The following is a 21,366-nucleotide window of genomic DNA, read 5'->3' on the forward strand; positions in this document are numbered from 1 at the left end:
AAAAAGCTTTCGAGTCGAAAGAATAAAAACCTAAAATACAAAAAAAAACTCGCAAAGGGATAAGTATCTTCTGGGCCAGCACATAATTTCTACGTCACGTCCCTTTCTTTTTCATTGCCAGTTGCAAATGAGGACAAGATGTGCAAACTAAATCTTCCATAGCATACAAAACATAAGATATCCTAACTTACGGTAAAACGAATAGTGCAAGTGTGCAACCATTTCACGTGAGGCAGAGAATATATTAACCCATAAAACATACACTGACTTTGTGTGATAATAGGTAAACTTACATACTTAAAAAGAATAAAGATGATCCCATAATTAAAAAGAATAAAGATTCCATAAGGGATAATATCAGTGGCGAAACCAGGACTTAGGCTGTGGGGGCACGTGCACCCACTATTATATAACAATTCAAAATTTTACAATGTAGAAAAGCAAAGTTTCGTTAGCTCTTATGGTAATAAGAAGCTTGTGCACCCTTGATTTCCCAGGTTTGATTCTTGTCTAATGCATTTTTATTTTTTTACTATTAACAGTGCACCCGTTACTTCAATGGTCTGGATTCCCCTCTGGATAATATCGTCTGGAGTGTTAAGCAGACAGTCAGAGCAGACAAACCTAACCGAATCGGGGATAAAACTTGAAACATATACATAAAGTAGGAGTTCAAATATAGCTCATGGGCTAAAAGAAGCCCAAATGAATATCATTACGGGCCTAGTCTACATAACATGCCCAAAGCCCAAAACATCTGAACTGAAACGACACCGTATATAACCAAAGGTCAAATCATCTTCTCCTTCTCGCTCGCTCGCTCGCTATCCCCTTTTTTAATTTGTTCCGATTCTAATGGCCGCCGTCGCCGATTCCGCCGAGAACGGTGCTACAAACTTCCCCGAGAATGAAACCCTCACACCTTCCGGAGTCACTGCCTCCTCATTGCTCAACGAAGCCTCCGTCGCCTTCCCCGAATCGAATCAGCCGGATACCTTAACTGCCGAGACCGCCCCCAATACGAACGATTCCGCGGCGGAGAGATGGCCAGGATGGCCTGGCGATTGCGTGTTCCGTGTGATCGTTCCGGTATCTAAGGTCGGAGCTATTATCGGACGCAAAGGAGATATCATCAGAAAGATGTGCGAGGAGACTCGCGCTCGCATCAAAGTCCTCGACGGTCCCACCACAACTCCTGATCGCATCGTTAGTATCTTTCTTAATTGGGATTTGTTTATTTCTAAAGGTTGTAACTTTCTTAAACCTAATTAGAGAAAATTAGGGTTTAGTTAGCATCAGTATTCAGATTCATGGGGGTATGATCATTGCGATGCTCTTTCTAGGGAAAGTTGTAAGCTTTCTGTGTTTGATTGTAGTTTGAAGTGTCCACTTGAGTTATTCCGTTTTAATTCGAAGTTTCAGTTTTGATTGCTTTATGGGTTTGATTGTAGTTTTAAGTGTCCACTGTTATGTTTAGGTGATGATATCTGCAAAGGAAGAACCAGAGGCGTACATGTCACCTGCAATGGAGGCAGTCGTGAGGGTGTTCAGAAGAGTTTCGGGGCTGCCTGATAGTGATGATGATGAGGATCTTCAGAACGCTGGAGTTGCTTTCTCTTCAGTGCGTTTATTAGTTGCTTCTTCGCAGGCGATTAATTTAATCGGGAAACAAGGGTCCTCTATTAAATCTATAGTAGAGAACTCTGGTGCATCGGTTCGCATTTTATCAGACGGTACTAACATCATCATCTATGTTTGTTATTTCTCAGTTAACTGTCATCTCTGGAGTTTTGTGCTATTATAGTTCTTTAACCGGATGATAATAAGTAAACTGTATTTTCTTGTTGACAGAGGACACACCGTTTTATGCTGCGCAAGATGAGAGGATAGTGGATTTGCAGGGGGAAGCTTTAAAGATCGTAAAGGCGTTAGAAGGTGTTGTAGGACACTTGAGGAAATTTCTAGTCGACCATTCTGTGGTTCCTCTCTTCGAGAAGCAAGTAAGCTTGATTCTCTGAAAAGACTTCTTCCTTGCGGTTCTCTCTGTTTTATCTAACTTTTGTTAATTTTTTTTTGTCTTTAGTATCTAGCTAGAGTCTCCCAAGTTCGTCAGGAGGAACCGTTAGCTAACAACAAGTCAGCTCTCCATGCTGCTTTGTCAAATGCAATCGAGTCTGATCTCTTGGCACGGAGGGAAGCTCTGTTTTTGGAGCGGGATACTCGGGTGGAGTCATTTGTTCAGCCTTCGGGAGCTTCCATCTACAGTCAGGATCCTGCATTGGCCGCTAGACACTCCCCTGGCCTTGCTCGAGTTTCTGCTGCTTTTGTTACACAGGTAGTTGTCATGTTCTTACCTGTTATGTTTGGTCTTCTACTAGCGTCTTTTATCTTAGCTAATCTCTTGGAACTAGTGAAGATTTTTCTATTATGGGTTTTTCTTGCCAGGTATCTCAGACGATGCAAATACCGTTCTCCTATGCGGAGGATATTATTGGTTTAGAAGGAGCTAATATAGCCTTCATCCGGAGAAGAAGCGGCGCTACCATTACCATTCAAGAGAGTCCACATCCTGATCAAATCACAGTTGAAATCAAAGGCACATCTTCTCAAGTACAAACTGCCCAGCAACTAATTCAAGTACTAAGACTAGTCTTCCTTTTTCCATGCTACCCTCTGCTTCGTTCCTTAGCATAAAATTGTATATGTCGTTTACCTATGTGTAGGACTTCATCAGCAATCACAAGGAACCGGCTTCGGTTTCAGGGGGATATGCTAGAGTGGATACTGGTTATGTACCTGCGTACCCTCCTCAGCTGAGCAACCTTCAAGAGCCGCTCGCGAGCAGCTACATGGGCACAGAGACGGTGCAGTACAGACCAACAGCCTACTCTCAGCTTGCTGGTCCGTCGGCGTCTGCATACACGCCGTCACTGAATGGGCAAACTTATGGAACGGAATATAGACCAGCTTCTGATGCTGGTGGCTACAACACTTATAATTTATGAATCGTTTGCTGTGTGGGTTGTTTACGAGGTTTAGAGAGGTGGCTCATTTATGATAGAGGGGGAAAGAACAAGTGCAAGAGAGCCAATGTTGTTGATTGTGTAATGTAAAGCTAGGTGCCTGTTCTTTTTTACTTGAATCTTGATATGTTTACACGACAGGTCTTGTTACTTTCAAATAAGAACAGTTTCTTGTTTTTTTTTTTAATTTAAAAAGAAATCCTGTTAGTTTTGAGAGATGTTGACAGAAATTAGAAGACTTAGATATGAATTATTTTTTTCATTTATACAAATCTGAAATTTACTTTACAACTTTGTCAAAACATCGCCTTAGTGATGCTGATACGAGGAACACAATAAACAAAATAGAAATAATTTAAATTCTGTTTTAATGGGACAGCACCTGTGTCGGCCTCTAGGGGAAGCAAATCAAGCATCTGTTTCTAGTCCTGATGGTCTTTAGGGTCCAATTTTACGTCGACTCGTGTTAGCACTAAACTAAATCCACTTCTCGACGTAGAAATGGTACATTTCAAAGCCGGCTCAATGTTGAACGTAAGTTTTTCAATAAATATTCCAAGTTGGCCATGTTGAATCTTCGACGTGTGGAGAACAAACTCTAAAACATTTTTTGAAACATTTTTAAAGCACAATGATACATCATGTATATTCCTTTAAACCAGTTAAATTGACAATGTATCCACCTTTACTCTATGCACGTCTTCTAAATGAGACATTCTCTTTGCCTACGTCCTGTCCCTAAATTTATATATAAATATGTATGTTATGGACACTTAGAATATCATCACCAAAAGTAATTAACATTTACAGGAGAGGCAAAGAAGAGCTCATCATTCAAAATGAGGTCAATCACAGCTTTGTTTTTCCTTTTCTGTTTCCTTGTCCCATCTGCCTTGGCGCAGCTCCGCTTTGGGTTCTACGGCCGATCATGCCCCCGCGCGGAATCTATTGTTGCTAATGTTGTTGCCAACCGTTTCCGCCGTGACCGTAGCATCACTGCAGCATTGCTTCGTATGCAGTTTCATGATTGCTTTGTCAGGGTTAGTAAGCTTCTCCTTGTTATGTTGTGTGCACACGCATATATATCCTCTCTATCCGTAGTCTCTAGAAGAGTTTCTCATAATTAAAATTAAGAAAATAAATACAAAAATATAAAATGTGATGAAAGATTAATGAAATTTCCGATTGAGAAATTCAATTTTTTTTTTAATAGAAACTCATATAAGATTTGTTTTCTTGTCAATAGTCGTTTTTGGTTAAAATTTGATTAGAATATAACATTATATTAATACTATATCACTAAATACTTTAGCTACAGACTATATGAATGCTGATGTTCTAATTTATCTTCTTGACGTTACGTTGACCAATCAATGTTTGATACGGTTGTATAGGGTTGTGATGCTTCCCTCTTGATCGACCCAAGACCCGGAAGGCCATCAGAGAAAAGCACCGGACCAAATGCAAGTGTCAGAGGCTACGAGATCATTGATGAGGCCAAAAGACAGCTCGAGGCTGCGTGCCCCAGAACTGTCTCATGCGCAGACATTGTAACTCTAGCCACCAGAGACTCAGTCGCATTAGCTGGTGGTCCAAGGTTCTCAGTACCAACAGGAAGACGTGATGGATTAAGGTCAAGTCCCAATGATGTGAACTTGCCCGGACCAACAATCCCTGTGTCTGCATCCATCCAAGCATTTGCAGCTAAAGGTATGAATGCGAACGACATGGTTACACTTATTGGTGGTGGCCACAGTGTTGGTTCTATTCATTGCAGTCTTTTCCAGGATAGGCTTAATGACCCTGCCATGGACCGCACTTTAAATGCTAGGTACGTGTGTGTGTGTGTGTGAATACTAACACAAATCACTTGACTAAATGTGTTATTATTTTATGTATCAAATGATATATGTGAATGTGACCCACTAATACATTTCTTTAGGTTGAGGAACACATGCCGTTCTCCAAATGACCCATCGGTATTCTTGGACCAAAGGACACCATTCATCGTGGATAACGCAATCTACGGAGAGATCCGAAGGCAGAGAGGAGTCATGAGGATTGATCAAAACATGGGTCTTGACAGGTCAACCCGTGGAATTGTGTCGAGCTTTGCACAAAGCAATGCACTCTTTAGGAAGAGATTTGCTGAAGCAATGGTGAAAATGGGTAGGATTGGGGTTCTTACCGGACGTTCTGGAGAGATCAGGAGAAACTGTAGAGTCTTCAACAACGGACGTTGATTCTACACTGTCCTGACCATTGCTTATTTTCACTCTTTTTCGTTCTTTTCCCATTTTTACTCTTTTGAATAATCAACCGAAACCGAAGTTTGTTTTTTAATTTATTTCTGCTATCATATTTTATTATTTCCATGAATTGATATGTAACTGCATTTTCTAATGACTTTTCATAATTTCTTTAATTTTTACTTTCATGTCTATTGTGTGCATTTTATGTTGTTTAACTATTTGTTCGTTGTTCTTTTATAATACCCTTTATAATTTCACTTCTAATTATGATACGATAAAAACAAACTTTTAAACTCATTTAGTGATATACTAAACGAGACCAGTACACTCACATATATATAGTAGTGGTTTGGATCAAAGAGTGCAAATCATTATATAGGCAACGAAACAATTGAAATGCATAAACTAAGCACAATTCTACAGCATTACCACTAATTTCATTCAAATCAGCTTTCAGCGCAGTGGCCCTAGATTTCTTTTGCTAACTATTGGAAGTTATTAAACTCTCATTTGTGAATGATTAGCAAGTATTAATAATTAAGTCCAGTAAACGTACAATCCTTTTGAACATCTTCTTAGTGGTTAAGATAAAAACTATTCACTTAGGTTTACTTGACGCATTTTTTTACGGCAAATGCATTTCTTCAAACAAATTTTGGTGCGTAAAAAAACTTATGGTCTAGAACAGAATGATCAAAGTTCTCATGGCATAGACGCATACTTTAAATGAAGGATTTAATCAGATATACTAACAAATTAATTAATCACCACATCACGGTAATCATTGGTCTACCGTAAGACTCAAGTAGTAGACTACTCATACATATAGTAGTGTTAAGGTAAATGAACTTTCAACCTAAAATCAATTGGTGATAAAAGAAGTGGTTCATCTATTTTATATATTGCTTCAAATCTCTTCCAACTACCGATGTGATACACTATTTTTGTGACTAATAAGTAGGCCCTAAAACGTTGCAAGAAAAACTAAAAGACAAGATGAAGGTAAAACATACTAAGGGCCTGACTGGTTTAACCGCAGCGGTTGCGGTTGCGGTTGCGGGAGTTTGCGGATGCGGGTGGTTGCGGTTTCTAGCGGTTTTAAGAGATTTGTACGACTGGTTATGCGGTTAGAAATTTGTGCGTTTGCGGGATACTTATGACTGGTTAACTACCAAATGCAGCAGCAGTTAAATAATAAATTAACAATATTTACATTTTATACAATTATAAAAATATCAAAAATAATAATATTATAATAAATATAAAATTTATATTTAGAAAGTTATAGTTTAAATTTTTTAAAAATATAGAAAATATTTTTATTTTAAAGTTTTATAATATTAATTAAAATTTAATTGATATATTTTAGCATTTTTATAATTTCAGTTTAATTTTTTTATTGAATTTTTTTATTTTTGTATTTATATTGTTTTGGAAAAAAAATAATTTTTTTTTATCCTCCCGCAAACGCCCGCAACCGCAAACGCTAGCTGGAACCAGCTTTTGAATTTATGAGGTTCAGAGCGATTTGGAGCGGTTTAGAGCGGTTTGAGCGATTGTTGCAAAACGCCAGCAACCGCTACCAACCGCAAAAGCTGCGTTTGCGGGTGGTAGCGGGAAAACCAGTCATACCCTAAATTGTATAATTGTAAATGTAAAGATGAAAAAAATCCTCTTTAAAGAAGCAGTGAAACGCTAATCTTTTTGGAGGTCTACCAAAATGTATTCTTAGATTCAAAAGAGATAAGCTAATTAAATCAAGCTCGAGGGTTATAATTAAAAGCTAACATAACGCTTACATACAAACACATACGAACCAAGTTCGTCCCGAAATAAATTGGGTCGAAACTTTCTCGTTTGGACGAAACTTGGTCGAACTTGGTTAGTATTTTTTGGTTGGATCTAGACGAGTGTACAAGCGAGAGCTTCTCTAAAACTGCCTCGGTTGTGTACGTGCAAAGAAAAGGAGAGTACAGGAGTGTCTTGACTGAGTAAAAATCCAGACGCTCTAGTTAAACTTGAACGCGTCGGCTTGAAGGACAATTGTCAACCAAGTCATATTCCTGAATGATTATATTCACAATATACGCGTATTATATTATTTTCTATCTTATTTTTACGTCTTGTACAGCAAGAAACAGACCATGCAGACTTTTCTTTGTTTCTTTTTCTTTTACAACTTGTTTTATTTGAGAGGGAAAATATACAAAAAAAAACTGAAACAAATTGCATATTTTACTAAGTAGGCATCCACTTCTCGAAATAGAAATGGTATATACCTATTCAAAATTGACAGAATGTCGCAAATTGTTCAAAACATATTCCAAGTTGGCCGGAACCAGTCTTTTGACGTATAGAAGAGGTTTATGGAAAACATTTATTAAATCACAACTACTATATAGATAATGTTAAAACTTAAAACCATCAATTGTGAATATCTACCTTTACCCTATGCACGTCTTTGATATGAAACATTCTCTTTGTCAATGTCGTGTTCATCAATTTACATATAAATATGCAATCTACGACTAACAATTACAACACAACCCAAAAATATTTCTAAGTTTTCGCAGGAGAGGCAAGGAAATGAAGTCAATTACAGCTTTGTTTTTACTTTTCTGTTTCCTTGTTCCCTCTGCTTTGGCGCAACTCAAGTTTGCGTTCTACGGTCCCTCATGCCACCGCGCTGGATCTATCATTTCTACTGTCGTTGCCAACAGTTTCCGTAGCGACCCTAGCATTACTGCAGCATTGCTTCGTATGCAGTTTCATGATTGCTTTGTTACGGTTAGTAAGCTTCTCCTTGTGTGTGTGACTATGTATTATGATGGACTCACTAATATATAGACGTAACTAACATTGATCAACCAATGTTTGGAATGATTGTGTAGGGTTGTGATGCTTCCCTTTTGATTGACCCAAGACCAGGAAGGCCATCAGAGAAAAGCACAGGACCAAATGCAAGCGTGAGAGGCTATGAGGTCATTGATGAGATTAAGAGACAGCTCGAGGCTGTGTGCCCCGGAATTGTCTCATGCGCAGACATTGTAGCTCTAGCCACCAGAGATGCGATCAAATTAGCTGGTGGTCCAAGCTTCTTGATAAAAACAGGAAGACGTGATGGATTAAGGTCAAACCCAGCCGATGTGAACTTGCCCGGACCAACAATTCCTGTGTCCGCATCCATCCAAGCATTTGCAGCTAAAGGCATGAGTGTGAACGATATGGTTACACTAATTGGTGGTGGCCACAGTGTTGGTTCTATTCATTGCAGTCTTTTCCAGGATAGGCTTAATGACCCTGCCATGGACCGCTCACTGAACGCTCAGTACGTATTTTGATACATAGCATCAAATGAACATCAATTTTATGTATATCTGACCAACTAATACATCTCTTTTCAAAGGTTGAGGAACACATGTCGTGCCCCAAATGACCCATCCGTGTTCTTGGACCAAAGGACTCCATTCGTTGTGGATAACGCAATCTTTGGAGAGATGCAAAGACAAAGAGCAGTCATGAGGATTGATTCAAACTTGGCTTTCGATGGAGCAACCCGTGGAATTGTGTCGAGTTTTGCACAAAGCAATTCACTCTTCAGACAGAGATTTGCTCAGGCAATGGAGAAAATGGGTACCATTGGAGTCCTTACCGGACGTGCTGGAGAGATCAGGAGAAACTGCAGAGTCTTCAACAACGGACGTTGATTCTATATTGTTCTTAATCTAAAGACCAAGAGGAATCCTATGTTTGTTTTCTAACAAATAATCAAATCCGGAAGTGTGCTTTCTCCAGGATCTTGTTTTATTTATCCGTTCAAAATTGATTTGCGTGTTGCATGTACTTTATTATCTTTTTTAATATTGAGTTCTTATTCAGGCTTTGTGGTGTTGTATGTTTTCAACTGTATCATTTGAATTTAAAAAATGGTTTGGTTTTGTGGAACTTACTCGTTGAGGGACGGAGCAGTAAGTGTTTGCCAAGCAAAGTTTTTGTTCCTGGCTGTTCTATGAAGAAGATAGTTTCCGTTTAAGGATCTCATTCTCTTTTCTCAGTTTCATTAGCTTCTGCTTCAAAGTCTCCACCTGTCGATATGAAGTTGTATCCCTCTGCTTTTCGGCTACTGTTGTTCTACTTATAACCACTGCATAGAATATAAAGGGATCTGCCATTAAGGTTTGCAATATACTGACTAAAAATGTAATGTGAAGCTCTTACTCTCGCTAACGAAAACCATAAAACCAAACTAGAGCGTCTCAGGAACTTAGTAATCCATCACTTTTAAAAAGCATTTTCAGACACTGAGTTAGCAAAGAGGAGAAACTCTTACGTTCCTTCTGCAGACTCTGAAGTTTGTTAGTAATATCAATTTTCTCTTCTTGCTCCATGAGAAGACAGTCCTTCAGATCCTGAACCTCGACTTCATCTATAAAATGATTACCATTAGGAAGCCAATATATGTATGCAGCAACATAAACACAAACTTAAAGCAAACATAAGGCGTCTGCCAAGTCTTACACTTGGATTCCACTTCGGAATAGACTCGATCCAGCTTCCTCGACATTGCTTGAATATGCGATTTGTTAGCTGCCAAATCCTGGCGCAGCCTATCAATCACCATCTCGTTTGTTGCCTTTTCAACCAAAAGGCTTCTGTATGTAAATATCGAAAAGATGAGACACAATACAATACATATGTCAGTTATAATAAGAGTAGTGAACGTGGTGCTTATAAACCTGATTTTGTTCTCTAGCTCTTCAACCTTTGCTACATGCTTCTGCATAAGCGACTCCAAAGCATTCCTATGTTCCTGCCACAGCTTATAAAGCATCTCAGAACAGATAGGAACACGATCAAAGCATCATCTTTGCTTCTGTTTGGAGTCTCACATGCTCTTTGCTTCTGTTTTCATCATTCACTCTCTTCAGTTCTTCTTTCAAGCCGTGGCACTTAGTTCGATGCTCAAGCTGTATTTTTCCCAGAATCAAGAATCACACACACACGAAACATATTAACTAGAGAAGGATTCAAAAGGAAAGAAGACCTGATCTACGAAGTTGTTTAACGATTCTGTATGTAGCTTCTTCAGCCTTTCGTTCTCTGCAGGTTCATCACTTAAAATTAGATTACCACTAGTGAATACAAAGAATAACACAGTCAAACCAGAACCTTCTTTAAGAGTCTTATTGCTAATCTCAAGCGCCTCTCTTCTACTGGTTTCCACATTGCTCCTCGATCTGAACACGTTCATCTCGCTCATCCCGCTTTTGAAATCCTGAGCAACAAATCAAGCTATGAATGATGATGACAGTAGTATAACTGAAGCCTAAGCAATGAGCAGATCGTAGTTTCTAGATTTCAATTTCAATCGGTTCAGATAGAGATCTCGGCATAATCGAATCCGATCAGAGAAACAGAAACAGAATATTCTGAGCTCTACTCGATGAACAAGAGATCGGAAGAGAGTATCGAGAAACTTCACCTCGTAGATCTGATCGAAGCTGGAGAGAAGCAAACGCATCTGCTCGTCGCTTGTTGCCGCCATGATTCTTCGATTTGAGCTTTCTTACTCGACTGGTACTGTTAGGGATTTCAAATTCGAGAGGCTTTTCTTAGGAAACATGCTGAGTAATCTGGACCGTCGATGTCATCGTGTGGCTCTCGTACTCTTCAGTATCGTAATTGCTAATTCGTTTTCAAAATCAAATTTATCTTACTTTATATGATGATGTATAGAAGACTAAAATTTGTTTCATGGTGTTATGGAATGTCACTTAGGGTATGACTGGTTTTCCCATTACCACCCGCAAATACAGCTTTTGCGGTTGGTAGCGGTTGTTGGCGTTTTGCAACAATCGCTCAAACCGCTCCAAACCGCTCCAAATCGCTCTGAACCTCATAAATTCAAAAGCTGGTTCCAGCTAGCGTTTGCGGTTGCGGGCGGTTGAGGGAGGATAAATTTTTTTTTTTTTCCAAAACAATATAAATACAAAAATAAAATTATTCAATAAAAAAAATAAATTGGAATTATAAAAATGCTAAAATATATCTATTATATTTTAATTAATATTATAAAATTTTAAAACAAAAATATTTTCTATATTTTAAAAAAAATTAAACTATAACTTTCTAAATATAACTTTTATATTTATTATAATATTATTATTTTTGATATTTTTATAATTATATAAAATGTAAATATTGTTAATTTATTATTTAACCGCTGCTGCACTTAGAGTAGTTAACCAGTCATAAGTATCCTGCAAACGCACCAATTTTTAACCGCAGAACCAGTCGTACAAATCTCTTAAAACCGCTAGAAACCGCAACCATCCGCATCCGCAAACTCCCGCAACCGTAACCGCAACCGCTGCGGTTGAACCAGTCAGGCCTTATTTTATTTCTGTTAGTAGTTTTACGGTATGTCGTTAAAAATATTTTATAGACCTTATTATAATGACATTTTTACGTTATATTAATAACATATGAGGTTCAATAAGTTTCAATTCTTACCACATAGTATGTGGTTCGACATCATAGTAAGAGACTCAAACGACTGTAATACCAATTGTTAAATTGTTAGTGACAAAAGATTTGAAATAATGTTATTAAATATTCATGGTCTAAACTTATAAACACAATAGAAATAAAAAGATATGAAACGAAATTTTCTTACCATGGTGATTGTCACTAAGATTAATATATTTTAACAGTCAAAAACTCAATATATAACTTGGATAAGAGTACTAATACATGGAAGCGCAAAAAAATTTAGAAACGGTCCCAACTGTGTAATACACACAAGTACCACAAACAAAATAAAAGCGAATAACCCACAAACAAAAAAGTACTAGATGATAACATGCGTGCGGGGAGTAAGTTTTTATAATAATATATTTTTTTCTTAAATAGTTTTAATATTTTGCAATATTACAATCTTATAAATTATAAAATGACGAATACAAATGTTGGTTTCTTAAATTTATCATTGTTGTTAAAGAGTTAACGTATTACATCTCATTTTAATTGTTTTTAAGATTTCATATGCACAAAAAAAAATTAAATTTTGCAGGTGACACAAATCATCAAAACCAAATAGGCAACATCGATTGAATAATGACAAAAGGAGATTATGTTCTCGATTTGTTTACTATTAACTTTTCATAAGTGATTCATTTTCAACATTTATAAAATTGTTTTTTCGTTCTTGTATTTGTTGCATTGATATGAATTTAGTTTTTTTTTTCTAACTTCTTCTATGAATTCAGTGAATTACATAAGTGTCAATTAAAAAAGTTAGACATCTGTAAAAATTAGTTCTACTCCAGATACATATCTAAGAATCAAATTTTGAAAAAAATCACTGGCAAACTATATTAAAAAGTTATTTTTCAAATCCAATATATCAAAGTATTATAAAATATAAGTGCAGACTCGAAATATATTGATATTGACATAGATATATAGTATATTTTAATATAAATATTTATTATTGACACTTCCTACTCATATTATTTTTTTAACATTTGTGTATTTGCTGTAACAAAAATTTAAACCGTTAATCACAAAACTTTTAATGTGAGATTTTTCAATACAAATTTCAAAATTAAAACATTAAGATTTCAATAAATTTTCACTGAAAAATTTGAAATTAACATATTTTAATATAGTATATAATTTATTTCAAATGATATTAATATACATATTACATATATATATATATATATATATATATATATATAATATGAATATCTATTAATGAGACTTCGTATTCATACGATTTATTAGGGTTGAGAATTTTATCTGATACCCGAACCCGTATCTGAATCCAATCCAAAATTCTCAACCGAAATAGCAAAATATCCGAACGATTATTGTGAATTCGGAGAGATTGGATATCCAAACCCAAACGTGTAATATCCAAACTGGAACTGATAATATCTAAACCCGAATGGATATCCGAAGATAAACAAACATAAGTATACTTAACCCTATATTTCTAGTTTATTTCTCTCATTTTATTCAAAATATTTATATTAATGATGCACATTGCTTAAAATTAGATATTATACATATAATTATGGACAAAATCATTTGCTCCAAAATTATAAAACAACAACTAAACTAGTGGTTTTCTATTTTTAAAGTTTTCTCTCCAAACCTATTAAGAATTTAATCTTTTAAAAATTAGAAAATCAGTTGAGTTAAAAATATATTTTAAATACAAAACAAAAATTAAACAGTAAATAATTTATTTAATTTTTCTTCAAAATTTAGATATCCGAACCCGACCTAAAATATTCAAACCCAAACATAAAATACCCGAACCTCACCTGAAGTGTAAAAATACCCGAATGGGTTCTATACCTTTATATTGAAATACCTAAAATATTAAATACCCGATACGAACCCGAACATGTATCTGAATGCCCATCCCTACGATATATGATCATTTGTCTCTTGCTTGAACCAAAAAAGTGAAACCACTGATCACAAACTTTTCAATGTGGGACTTTTACCATTTTTAGTAATTTATAGTCGTTTTTAAAAATTCAAAATATAACATATAAGAAACAGTCTAAATTTTTTAATTATATCTTTAAAGTGATTGCTTAATTTCTTTTAATAATATAAAATTAAACAGAAAGAGAAAATATACAAAAATTGTTATCAAATATGTATTATTCATAATAATTAATTGTCATATATATGTTAACCAAATTAGATAATTCCGTAGATTTTATTTAAAGAAAAAAAAATGATTATTCTTTGGTACTAAATTAATTTGATAGGTAGTTTAATAAAAAGCATCGTATAAGTTTATATGGACCGACTTATTTTTGTAAGAATCATTCTTGTGATGACACGTGACTTCGAAAACATGTTGTAATGCTCCACGATTAATATATAGTGGATATATATTAAAACTGATGAAGCTCCAGACGTAAACCCATAGAAACAATTTTTTGTTGTTGTTCAACCCCATAGAAACAATTAAAACCCCGTATAGTGCAAATCACAAGCTTCAATTCACATAAAATACAACATCTAAATATTCTACTGTTAGTCTTAGTTAGGAGTTATCGGAACAACCAATCTCCCAAACTGCAACTGCACATATATAGCTCAAATTACTTGAAAAGATATATTCTTTCACACACAAAAAATATGCTACACATAACAAAAAAAAAAAAAACTCCTCATAAAAGAAACGTGGAAAAATCACAAACAGAACTAAAATATTTAATGGCACATCATAAAATCACTAATAAAAACAAAATATTTGATCACATACCATAAATGATTCTCACCTAACAAATCTAAGCGAGTAGCTCCAAAAAAGAATTAAAAGCGTTGACTGACCATGTACATAAAAAGTATTCATTACCAATATTGAGAAATGTAATAGAAGATTTTCATATGTAGAAATTAAAAATAGTCAACATAGAATATGCGATTCCTATTTTAAAGTTTATATTTTAGTCTATGTGTATGCATACTAACACTATAAATAGATAGATATGCAAAGGTCTAAACCACACACTCATTCTCAAGATGCCTTCCCTACCAAATGAGTTCATCCCTTATACCGATAATACCATGACCCAAAATGATTTTGTTCCCATCCAGATTAACCGAAACGAGACCCGAACGGTGGTTCGATCAACGTTCGTTACTTCTGGAAACACAAACTATGCCAATTTGTTTTCTCCATCTCCGCCTTTTACTTCTTCTTACCGTGCTTCACAAGTCTATTCATCTACCTTAACATTCAACAGTTCACGCATGGCTTATCAGCCGAGAAATAACATGGTTTCTGCTGTGAGAATGCGTCAAATCTCAGGATTTGTTAACCCTCATTTTTCTCCAGTTTTGGCCACTCCAACCATCCCAAACATGTATCATCATGCTACTGTCCCAACCAATAATATGGTCACTAGCCAAAATGGTCATGACCGTGTCATAACTTCTGGTCAAACCATTAGAAATCACTCTCCAAATGTTTTTGGTAACGCCACTCCAACTATCTCAAACATGTATGATGATGTTATGGTTCCGACCAATAATATGGTCACTAGCCAAAATGGTCATGAACGTGTCATAACTTCTGATCCAACCATTAACCCTCCAAATGTTTTTAATAACAACCGGGAAACCTTTTACCCTGAACCTATCGATTACACTAAAGTCGACACAAATGACAAAGGTGGTGAAAACAAGTATCAAACCCATGGCATACCAAATGAAAATTACGGTTCATATATGTGTCCCAAGTGTCACAGTCAGTTTGATATTTCACCAATAATATCAGCTGCACGCATGGGGTTAGTTCATTCTAGCAATGAGACTAAAGATCAGGAAAACGAGAAAGGACCTTGTGCAAGAACTAAAAAAAGGTATCATGAACAAAGTCATCCTGAAGTCAATGGTAAAGCTCGGAAGATCGAATCGGAGGACAAAGTTCCAGAAGAGAGCTGTGGCTCTAAAACTAATTAATCAAATATCATATAAGTTAAAAAATATGTATTTTGAATTAAGCTTTTAATATTAATATCTATATGTTTGTATTAACTTATGATATATGTAAAATAAATAAAGCTGAATTTCTTTTTTCTTGTTTTCTTTTCACATTCATCACATTGTTGATGATTTAAAGGTTACAACATTTCCTTTTGATGTAAAAAAAAACGAGTTAGAACATTTTAGTGTCGTTTGAGATAAAACAGAAATATTGTGTAAAAGATGTTTGATTTCAGTCGATTGCACAAAGAATTCGATAGAAATAATTTGATTTAACCAATCATAGAACACCGCATAAATTTTTGGTATATGTATAGTTTGAACCACATATCTCACTGAGAATGATATTATGCAAGAGTATATGAAATTTCGATGATTTTATTCAAATTAGAAACCGTCAAACGATACGTAACGCCTGACCGCCCACGGCGGTGCGTTAAATTTTTTATGGCCCGAAATCATTTTTACTGACCCTACAATCACCACATGACTTTTCTCCGTACTTTCGCCTCACTTGCATGGTATCGCGAATCATTTTTCGATAGGTCAACCATCTTTTCACTACTCTAGTTCAAGCATGCTTAACTCTGGACTTATAAACAGATGTCTAATGGAAAAAGTAAGTCAACTTTGGTGACATAGGTAACCAAATCAGTTCTCTTATGCGTTTTCCATATATCACAACTCGGGATGTTACAATTCATTTCTTCTCAAAGAACGCAACACCCTCGTTGTATCCCACAAAAGGTCTCAAGACACCTCTCAGGTCAGAACTGAGATGGCTAACTACCTCTGATACCACTTATAACACCCCGACTGCTCACGGCTAATGAACCATCCACGTCCTCTCTCTTGGCTCGTGGCCCCATCCCGCCTGACGGGCGGTGCGGTAATTTTTATAATGCCTGAAAGTCATGTTTACAGACTCTGCAATCACCACATGACATTTTCTCGTACTTTGACAAAATATTTGAAATAATGTTATTAAATATTAATGGTCTAAACTTATAAACACAATAGCAATAAAAAGAAATGAAACGAAATTTTCTTACCATGGTGATTGTCACTAAGATTAATATTTTTTAACAGTCAAAAACTCTAAATAAAACTTGAATAAGAGTGTACTAATACATGAAAGCGCAAAAATATTTAGAAACGGTGCCAACTATGTAATATACACAAGTACCACCAACAAATAAAAGCGAATAACCCGCAAACAAAAAAAGTACTAGATGATAACTTGCGCGCATACGCGGAGTGAGTTTTTATAATAATGTTTTTTTCTTAAATAATTTTAATATTTTGCAACACTACAATCTTATCGATTATAAAATGACGAATACAAATGTTGGTTTCTTAAATGTATCATCATTGTTAAAGAGTTATCGTATTATATCTCATTTTAATTGTTTTTAAGATTTCATATGGACAAAAGGAAATTAATTTTTGCGGGTGACACAAATCAGCAAAACAAAATAGGCAACATCAATTGAATAATGACGAAAGGAGACTATGTTTTCTGCTCTCAATTTGTTTACTATTAACTTTCCATAAGAGATTTATTTTCTACATTTATAAAATTATTTTTTCGTTCTCGTCTTTGTTGCATTGATATGAGTTTAGTTTTTTTTTTCTAACTTCTTCTATGAATTCAGTGAATTAGATAAGTGTCAATTTAAAAAGTTGGACATCTGTAAAAATTAGTTCTACTCGAGATACATATCTAAGAATCAAATTTTGAAGAAAATAACTGGCAAACTATATTAACAAGTTAGTGTTCAAATCTAATATATCAAACTATTATAGAATATAACTGCAAACTCGAAATATATTGATATTGACATAGATATATAGTATATTTTAATATACATATTTATTATTGACACTTCCTATTCATATTTTTTTTTTAACATTTGTATATTTGTTGTAACAAAAATTTAAACTGTTAATCACAAAACTTTTAATGTGAGATGTTTCAATACAAATTTTAAAAATAAATATTAATATTTCAATAATTTTTCACTGGAAATTTTGAAATTAACATATTTTCATATAGTATATAATTTATTTCAAATGATATTAATTTACATATTACATATATATATATATATTTATAATATGAATATCTGTTAATGAGACTTCATATTCATACGATTTATTAGGGTTGAGAATTTTATCCGATACCCGAACCCTTATTTGAATCCAATCCGAAAATCTCAACCGAAATAGCAAAATATCCGAACGATTATTGAATTCGGAGAGATTGGATATCCAAACCCAAACGTGTAATATCCAAACCGGAACGGGTAATATCTGAACCCGAATGGATATCCGAAGATAACCAAACATAAGTATACTTAACCCTATATTTCTAGTTTATTTCTCTCATTTTATTCAAAATATTTTTATTAATGATGCACATTGCTTAAAATTAGATATTATACATATAATTATGAAAAAATCATTTGCTTCAAAATTACAAAACAACAACTAAACTAGTGGTTTTCTATTTTTAAAGTTTTATCTCCAAACCTATTAAAGTTTTCCAAACCTATTAAAAATTTAATCTCTTAAAATTAGAAAATCCGTTGAGTTAAAAATATATTTTAAATACAAAACAAAACTAAAACAATAAATAATTTATTTAATTTTTCTTCAAAATTTAGATATCCGAACCCGACCCAAAATATTCAAACCCAAACATAAAATACCCGAACCTCACCCGAAGTGTAGAAATACCCGAACGGGTTCTATACCTTTATATTGAAATACCTGAAAATTCTAAATACCCGATACAAACCCGAACGTGTATCCGAACGCCCATTCCTACGATATATGATCATTTGTCTCTTGCTTGAACCAAAAAGTTAAACCACTGATCACAAAATTTTTAATGTGGGACTTTTACCATTTTTAGTAATTTAGAGTCATTTTTAAAAATTCAAAATATAACATATAAGAAATAAACTAAATTTTTTAATTATATCTTTAAAGTAATTGTTTAATTTCTTTTAATAATATAAAATTAAACAGAAAGAGAGAGGATACAAAAATTGTTATCAAATATGTATTATTCATAACAATTAATTGTCATATATATGTTAACCAAATTAAGTAATTCCGTAGATTTTATTTAAAGAAAGAAAAAATGATTATTTGATACTAAATTATTTTGATAGGTAGTTTAATAAAAGCATAGTATAAATTTATATGGACTGACTTATCTTTCTAAGAATCATTCTCGTGATGACACGTGACTTCGAAAACATGTTGTAATGCTCCAGGATTAATATATAGTGGATATATATTAAAACTGATGAAGCTACAGACGTAAACCCATAGAAACAATTATTTTTGTTGTTCAACCCCATAGAAACAATTAAAACCCCGTATAGTGCAAATGACAAGCTTCAATTCACATAAAATACAACATCTAAATATTCTACTGTTAGTCTTAGTTAGGAGTTATAGCAACAACCAATCTCCCAAACTGCAACTGCACATATTTAGCTCAAATTACTTGATAAGATATATTCTTTCACACATAAAAAGTATGCTACACATAACAAAAAAAAAATAAAACTCATAAAAAACGTGAAAAAAATCACAAACAGAACTAAAATATTTAATGGCATATCATAAAATCACTAATAAAAATAAAATATTTGATCACATACCATAAATGATTCTCACCTAACAAATCTAAGCGAGTAGCTCCAAAAAAGAATTAAAAGCGTTGACTGACCATGTACATAAAAAGTATTCATTACCAATATTGAGAAATGTAATAGAAGATTTTCATATGTAGAAATTAAAAATAGTCAACATAGAATATGCGATTCCTATTTTAAAGTTTATATTTTAGCCAATGTGTATGCATACTAACACTATAAATAGATAGATATGCAAAGGTCTAAACCACACACTCATTCTCAAGATGCCTTCCCTACCAAATGAGTTCATCCCTTATACCGATAATACCATGACCCAAAATGATTTTGTTCCCATCCAGATTAACCGAAACGAGACCCGAACGGTGGTTCGATCAACGTTCGTTACTTCTGGAAACACAAACTATGCCAGTTTGTTTTCTCCATCTCCGCCTTTTACTTCTTCTTACCGTGCTTCACAAGTCTATTCATCTACCTTAACATTCAACAGTTCACGCATGGCTTATCAGCCGAGAAATAACATGGTTTCTGCTGTGAGAATGCGTCAAATCTCAGGATTTGTTAACCCTCATTTTTCTCCAGTTTTGGCCACTCCAACCATCCCAAACATGTATCATCATGCTACTGTCCCAACCAATAATATGGTCACTAGCCAAAATGGTCATGACCGTGTCATAACTTCTGGTCAAACCATTAGAAATCACTCTCCAAATGTTTTTGGTAACGCCACTCCAACTATCTCAAACATGTATGATGATGTTATGGTTCCGACCAATAATATGGTCACTAGCCAAAATGGTCATGAACGTGTCATAACTTCTGATCCAACCATTAACCCTCCAAATGTTTTTAATAACAACCGGGAAACCTTTTACCCTGAACCTATCGATTACACTAAAGTCGACACAAATGACAAAGGTGGTGAAAACAAGTATCAAACCCATGTCATACCAAATGAAAATTACGGTTCATATATGTGTCCCAAGTGTCACAGTCAGTTTGATATTTCACCAATAATATCAGCTGCACGCATGGGGTTAGTTCATTCTAGCAATGAGACTAAAGATCAGGAAAACGAGAAAGGACCTTGTGCAAGAACTAAAAAAAGGTATCGTGAACAAAGTCATCCTGAAGTCAATGGTAAAGCTCGGAAGATCGAATCGGAGGACAAAGTTCCAGAAGAGAGCTGTGGCTCTAAAACTAATTAATCAAATATCATATAAGTTAAGAAATATGTATTTTGAATTAAGCTTTTAATATTAATATCTATATGTTTGTATTAACTTATGATATATGTAAAATAAATAAAGCTGAATTTCTTTTTTCTTGTTTTCTTTTCACATTCATCACATTGTTGATGATTTAAAGGTTACAACATTTCCTTTTGATGTAAAAAAAAAACGAGTTAGAACATTTTAGTGTCGTTTGAGATAAAACAGAAATATTGTGTAAAAGATGTTTGATTTCAGTCGATTGCACAAAGAATTCGATAGAAATAATTTGATTTAACCAATCATAGAACACCGCATAAATTTTTGGTATATGTATAGTTTGAACCACATACCTCACTGAGAATGATATTATGCAAGAGTATATGAAATTTCGAAGATTTTATTCAAATTAGAAACCGTCAAACGATACGTAACGCCCGACCGCCCACGGCGGTGCGTTAAATTTTTTATGGCCCGAAATCATTTTTACTGACACTACAATCACCACATGACTTTTCTCTGTACTTTAGCCTCACTTGCATAGTATCGCGAATCACTTTCCGATAGGTCAACCATCCTTTCACTACTCTAGCCCAAGCATGCTTAACTCTAGAGTTCTAAACGGATGTGTGATGGAAAAAGTAAGTCAACTTTGGTGACATAGGTAACCAAATCAGTTCTCTTATGC

The 21,366-nt window shown here is 34.5% G+C and overlaps 6 protein-coding genes across 8 annotated transcripts; 5 read left to right on the forward strand and 1 right to left on the reverse strand.

Annotated features, from left to right (window-relative positions):
* Positions 1 to 855: 855 nt before the first annotated feature.
* On the forward strand, positions 856 to 3,237 carry LOC103861600 (RNA-binding KH domain-containing protein PEPPER). The gene is made up of 6 exons (XM_009139319.3): positions 856 to 1,206; positions 1,478 to 1,733; positions 1,852 to 2,000; positions 2,084 to 2,335; positions 2,446 to 2,637; positions 2,724 to 3,237. The coding sequence occupies exons 1-6, from the start codon at positions 856 to 858 to the stop codon at positions 3,003 to 3,005; spliced, it is 1,482 nt and encodes a 493-aa protein (XP_009137567.1). The 3' UTR covers positions 3,006 to 3,237.
* A 232-nt stretch (positions 3,238 to 3,469) lies between these two features.
* LOC103861601 (peroxidase 44) lies at positions 3,470 to 5,506 on the forward strand. The gene is made up of 3 exons (XM_009139321.3): positions 3,470 to 4,063; positions 4,418 to 4,854; positions 4,966 to 5,506. Exons 1-3 carry the CDS (start codon positions 3,863 to 3,865, stop codon positions 5,264 to 5,266), a joined length of 939 nt encoding a protein of 312 aa, XP_009137569.1. The 5' UTR covers positions 3,470 to 3,862; the 3' UTR covers positions 5,267 to 5,506.
* A 2,302-nt stretch (positions 5,507 to 7,808) lies between these two features.
* Positions 7,809 to 9,220, forward strand: LOC103861603 (peroxidase 44). Its single transcript, XM_033287139.1, has 3 exons — positions 7,809 to 8,086; positions 8,167 to 8,603; positions 8,682 to 9,220. The coding sequence occupies exons 1-3, from the start codon at positions 7,862 to 7,864 to the stop codon at positions 8,980 to 8,982; spliced, it is 963 nt and encodes a 320-aa protein (XP_033143030.1). The 5' UTR covers positions 7,809 to 7,861; the 3' UTR covers positions 8,983 to 9,220.
* LOC103861602 (protein At-4/1) lies at positions 7,897 to 11,033 on the reverse strand. 3 transcript variants are annotated; one of them, XR_004456159.1, is made up of 9 exons: positions 10,758 to 11,033; positions 10,445 to 10,550; positions 10,320 to 10,375; positions 10,165 to 10,242; positions 10,012 to 10,085; positions 9,794 to 9,927; positions 9,606 to 9,701; positions 9,226 to 9,419; positions 7,897 to 8,575 (listed from the first exon to the last, which is right to left on the reverse strand). XR_004456159.1 is itself a non-coding variant. In XM_009139322.3 (8 exons), exons 1-8 carry the CDS (start codon positions 10,818 to 10,820, stop codon positions 9,283 to 9,285), a joined length of 744 nt encoding a protein of 247 aa, XP_009137570.1. In that variant the 5' UTR covers positions 10,821 to 11,026; the 3' UTR covers positions 9,166 to 9,282. The 3 variants fall into 3 exon arrangements, 1 of the variants encoding a protein (XP_009137570.1); XR_004456158.1 differs by having other exon boundaries at positions 7,897 to 8,963; XM_009139322.3 differs by lacking the exon at positions 7,897 to 8,575 and having other exon boundaries at positions 9,166 to 9,419; positions 10,758 to 11,026.
* Positions 11,034 to 12,849: 1,816 nt separating this feature from the next.
* Positions 12,850 to 19,618, forward strand: LOC103848394. The gene has a single exon (XM_033287096.1). It carries the CDS (start codon positions 14,831 to 14,833, stop codon positions 15,770 to 15,772), a length of 942 nt encoding a protein of 313 aa, XP_033142987.1. The 5' UTR covers positions 12,850 to 14,830; the 3' UTR covers positions 15,773 to 19,618.
* A 160-nt stretch (positions 19,619 to 19,778) lies between these two features.
* Positions 19,779 to 20,675, forward strand: LOC103861782. Its single transcript, XM_009139488.3, has one exon. The coding sequence runs from the start codon at positions 19,779 to 19,781 to the stop codon at positions 20,673 to 20,675; it is 897 nt and encodes a 298-aa protein (XP_009137736.3).
* Positions 20,676 to 21,366: the final 691 nt, after the last annotated feature.

The sequence above is a fragment of the Brassica rapa genome, chromosome A03 (genome assembly GCF_000309985.2).
Source record: "Brassica rapa cultivar Chiifu-401-42 chromosome A03, CAAS_Brap_v3.01, whole genome shotgun sequence".
NCBI classification, from domain to species: Eukaryota; Viridiplantae; Streptophyta; class Magnoliopsida; order Brassicales; family Brassicaceae; genus Brassica; species Brassica rapa.